The sequence below is a fragment of the Alligator sinensis genome, unplaced genomic scaffold (genome assembly GCF_000455745.1).
Source record: "Alligator sinensis unplaced genomic scaffold, ASM45574v1 scaffold551_1, whole genome shotgun sequence".
Lineage (NCBI taxonomy): Eukaryota > Metazoa > Chordata > Crocodylia > Alligatoridae > Alligator > Alligator sinensis.
In genome coordinates this window covers 598,417-603,382 of record NW_005842526.1, presented here as the reverse complement: position 1 = coordinate 603,382, position 4,966 = coordinate 598,417, and the positions used below count along the sequence as shown (strand labels likewise).

At 45.2% G+C, this 4,966-nt stretch overlaps 1 protein-coding gene across 1 annotated transcript in view; it reads right to left on the bottom strand.

Moving 5' to 3' along the window:
* Nucleotides 1-1,198: 1,198 nt before the first annotated feature.
* The window catches only part of SLC4A8 (solute carrier family 4 member 8), a 31,141-nt gene continuing 27,373 nt past the window's right edge, over nt 1,199-4,966 (bottom strand). Inside the window, exons 19-24 of the mRNA XM_025213389.1 lie at nt 4,459-4,527; nt 3,671-3,844; nt 2,724-2,861; nt 1,966-2,066; nt 1,598-1,700; nt 1,199-1,303 (exon numbers count right to left, since the gene is read on the bottom strand). Coding sequence (XP_025069174.1) covers nt 1,613-1,700; nt 1,966-2,066; nt 2,724-2,861; nt 3,671-3,844; nt 4,459-4,527 — 570 coding nt within the window. The 3' untranslated portion in view covers nt 1,199-1,303; nt 1,598-1,612. The remainder of the gene's footprint in view (nt 1,304-1,597; nt 1,701-1,965; nt 2,067-2,723; nt 2,862-3,670; nt 3,845-4,458; nt 4,528-4,966) is intronic.

Sequence of the window (4,966 nt, the reverse complement as noted above, 5' to 3'; positions counted from 1 at the left end):
GGAGCTAAAGGAGAGATGCACAGAGCTCATAGCACATGGGGTGGAGACAGTGAGAAGTATGGGAAATTCCTCCCTATTTCAGGGCATCCCTAGCATAACAAATGACAGGAGGGTGGGACATGGTGGAGGATGGATGGCTGCTCCTGGAGTGGGCACTGAGCTCAGCCTGCATAAGCAACAATACCTACGACCCTCTGGCAGGGGTGGCATGAGGGCAAGAGCTCTATATATCTCCTGCTATTGACTTGGTCTATAAAGGTGCATGCATACCCCAACTTCTCATTAGGGCAATTGCACAGGACCGATGCCGGGCAGGGGCACTCACTGCATTACAGTTATCTTTTAATCTGGTCTTAAAGAGTAGAGAACCTTTGCCTGGAGCCCCCCAAATCCCACCTTATCCTCTGGTCCAGCTGGGCTATAAGCTCATTGGGACAGAGACTCGCATTCTCCAAGCACATGTATGTATGATGCTAAGCACAGCAGGCCCCAATCTCAGTTGGCATCTCCAGATGCCAGCAGGAGACCAACAATTTGTGCGCGACCACTGTAAAAGCACTTGAAATTAAGCAAGGCTGTAAGTGCTTGAGCGTTCGCTGAATCAGCGTCTGAGCCACCTGAGTCGAAGCAAAATGGGCCTAAACTTTGGAATGAGGATGTCAAGAAAACTCCTTTTCTTCCCACATTTAGCCCAGCTCTGCTGAAAATACTCACATTATGCTGACCCAGTGGTCTGGGACTACATTGTATCTTGCAATACAAGAGAAAATAAAACTTAACCAAGAAGCCAACTGGACTAGCAGCCAGTTAGCAAAAAACGAGGAAAGGAAGGATGCCTCAGAAACATCAGGCACCGATTTTGTACATTCAGTGTTTATATTTTGAAACGGGGGGTGGGGAATCAAATTAAAAACAAAATAGAGAGCGCTGAATGGTTATGCAGCAGCAGTCTCTCTACCACTAAGAAACCGCAACAGGACACACGCACGCACACGCACGGACAGAGGCTGAATTAACACTGAACTCTTGCTGACTGCAATGTGCACCTCAGCTTGCTGGTCTGAAGATACTGAATGCCCACCAAAGCACACCAAAGATAATTGAAAACTTCTGAATGGCTTTAATATGAATCCAGTTACTTGACTGAAGAAAGTCCTGGGGGAGGAGGGTACTCATTTTTTTTTCTCCTTTCCTCCGTTTTGAAAAGTATTTTTTCCCCCTGTCTGTGTGTCTTGGCTCATCCCTGAGTCATCTTCTCATTCTTCGCCTCCTCCTCCAAAGCCAAGATCCCTAAATGGAAAAACTAAGCAGAGAGAGGGAAACAGCATCATGAGCAAGAGAAGGCTAAAATCTGCTGTCAGTTGTTCAATCATTTCTACCCATACAAAGGAATAGGTTTCCTGCCCAGCTATTCTTGTGGCCATTTCTCACCAAGCATCCCCCTAGCAGGGTGAGGTGTTTCGCCTCTCACCTGTAGAAACCAGTCTCGGGTCCCAGCCCTGGGTCTCTCACCCTGTCCCACCCCATGAGCTTGCACATGGACGTCTGCAGAGAGAAGAACGCAGCTTTGTGCGCCTTGCGTGCGCCATGGCTGTACCTCGTCTCCTTGGATCTAGAGCTTTTCTGTATTCATGCTGAGAGCTTTCCATACCGTCGTTTTAGGCATTTCATCGGAGATGTTAATCTCTGAAGGATCCACCCTGCAATGGAGATATCAGGCAGCAATCAGGTTACTATACGCTTAGATTAGCTTCAACATATACATTAGCAGCAAGCATCTCCTGGCCTCTCAACCCCACGTCTCTGTTATAGCAGACAACCGTATCACATCAACCCCATGCATACATGCCTCAAGCTGCATTTTAAAACTCCTCGAGTTTTTAGTTCAACGTGGTAAGATATTTAAGACGGCACGATGCAAACAGAACAAGAAATGGAGAGAAAACCCCGCTGGGCTGTTCTTACCTCCCATTGTTATTTTGTTTTGGAGCAGTTGAATATTCAGTTTTCCCCAGAGGCAGTTGAATGACATCTGTTTCAGCCACATCCATCATCTTCTGAGACTCCTGTCATTAAAAACAAAAAACAAACAAACCCCAAACCAAGTTTTCTCTCTGTTGTGCAAGGAATAAAGCTTAGCTCTGATTAGGTTCATTCAACTAACAGGGGAACAGATCCACTAGAGAAAAAGATGTTTGATATATGCCCTTGGTGCATAACTGTGATAAGCAGGAGCCGAATTATGCAGAATCTCAACTTCTATGGAAAAACGTCATAATATCCTAACTCATGCGGTTGCAAAGAAAACCTTGATCATCTGACTCAAGTGCAATGCTGCATGTCTGAATCTCTGGATGGTTTAAGACAACAGCTCCAAATGTAGAGCTGTGGGAAATGTTTCGCTATGCAACACCATCAAAATACAGGCAAAAAAGCTAACCTTTTTATACGGTCAAAATGTCTCATTACCTACAAAAAATGAACAATTCAACACAACTTGTTTGGACAAGTTTCGATTTCAAAGCACATCAAAATCAAAATGTTCCCATCGCTAACATTATACATTATATTCCTATTTATGTCTGGTCCTCCAGCGAATTTTCAGTCTACAAAGTCTTGATGTTAAAAGTCTAAAGTCAAAGTGTTAAAAGTCTACAAAGTCAACAAAGTGATGTTAAAAGTTCAAGAAAGCTGCCTGGCCCCAAAGACTCAAAGCATATTACCTCCTCTTCTTTGGCTTTATTTTTGGCATCTTCTATTTTTTTCTTCTTGCTTTCCGGCATGAGGTCGTCAAGCCAGCTCAGCTCCCTCTTTGAGAAACAGAAATCCAAGACTTTCCGAACAAAGACGAGAGCCAAAACCTTTATGAATAAAAATGAACAGCGAGTCAGCTCGCAGATGGCTTGAAGCCAGTGGGTGCATTAGAATTTGCAGTCAGCCCAGGTACGAGACACTAGAGGGAACAAAAGACCAAATGGGTTCTCCATTTGCTCAGCTTTTGTATTCGGACGGTATTTCGCTTTCATAAAAACCTTTCAAGATTCTGTAAACACGGCGGCCCTGATTTTCCATTTCCAATAAGACCCATCTGCAGCGGGAATGCAAAGCAAATTTGAACTGGGTCTACAGGCCTGGCCTGCATCAAAAGAGGCATTAACTAAAATCAGAATACAGACAAAGCAAACTGTAATGAGAGTATCTGTTGGCCAAAGCCAAAGTCAACTCTATGGCCTCCCCCAGGTTTCATCTCAACCATCTGATGTGATAAAACTCTAAGTGCTAATCCACCCTACACTTCTTAACCAATACTACAAAATACACCTGATATCTTACACTGACCACTGAATTCAAGTCCAGTTCCTGTCTGGAGTTAATTTAATACCTTTTTTTAAAAACCCACTGCCCTAGCACATTCTTAAAAGATTTCCATGGGACTTTTCACATGTTTAAGAGCTACAGATGAGGCCTTTAGGAATATATTCTTATTTAGACCTCTCTGAGAGAAAAGAAAGTGGTCTTAATTATATTTCGGTTCCCTTTAGGGCACTTGTGCCTTGGAGACCATAGTGCAATTAAGATTACAGCCTTTTCTGATCCCTAAGCGAAACAGCCTGTTTTACTCTAAAGGAAAGGACTGGGCCTAACTACAACAAACATCTGGCTCTTTTACCATCATAGGAAAGACGATGGCAGCAGGTGACGCCTTTATGGCCCACAACGAAACCAGAGAAGCCAGCTGGATCAGGGTGAAGAGGTGCACTTTTCGCAAGGGGACGTGTCGCAGGTAGATGAAGTCGGGCTGGTGCTTCGCTGGCATCCCAAACAGCTTCAAGCGGTCGAAGAACTGAAAAGAAGTTGTCGCACGTCACTTGAGTTGTGGGGTCTGAATATGCAGGATCTCGCGGGCCCCCCGCCATAGAAAGGATGTGGACAAGTTGGGGAGAGTCCAGTGGAGGGCAACGAGAGTGGTTCAGGGGCCAGCGCACACAACTTCTGGGGATAGGCTGAGGGAACTGGGCTATTTAGTCTACAGAAGAGAAGACTGACGGGGGATTTGATAGCAGCCTTTAAGTACCTGAAGAGGGGGTGCAAATAGGATGGAGGTGGGCTGTTCTGAGTGGGGACGGATGACAGAGCAAGGAGCAATGGGCTCAAGTTGCAGCACGGGGAGTTTAGGTTGGATATAAGGAAAAACTTTCTCACTAGGAGGGTGGTGAAGCACTGGAATAGGCTCCCCAGAGAGGTGGTGGCATCTCCATCTTTGGAGGTTTTTAAGGCCCGGCTTCACAAAGATCTGGGTGGGATGATGTAGTTGGGGCTGGTCCTGCTTAGAGCAGGGGGGTGCACTAGATGTGACCTCCTGAGGTCCCTTCCCACCCTCATTGCCTACGATTCTGTGGTTTAATGCACAGGCCACATTCAGATCATTCGCATGCAATATGCTATAAAATTGTGTACCTGAATGCCTCTGAGTGACGAAACGCCCATGTAGAGGAACACGCCATAAAGCACAGGCATCGGTATAAACTGCCAAGAGAATGAAAGCAGGAAAAATGAACCACTATGCAGCGAACATTAGCATTCTGCTTTATAACCAAAGCTTACAATTCAGGCTGCCTTCCTATTTTACATAGGGTTGTAACTTTGGGCATGGGCAGATGAAAAGTTTACACTGGTATAGCTGGCACCACAAACCTATAATCTGGGGTACCTTCACTCAATTAGCCCTGAAAGGATCAGAGACAAAGCTTAAGCAGTTAAAGTTATACTAGTTTAGGTTTCATCTCTCTGTCTAGCTAAGGACAAACTAATACCAGCCTCCTCCCTGCCTACCAGTGAGGTCCAGTAACAGCTAACCCAGTATAGCTCTATGACTCTCCAGCCCTGATTTCAATGCAATTTTCACTGATATGCAAATCTGGTATAAACTACCCCATGTCCATTATCCAACACCCATTTGGGCAGG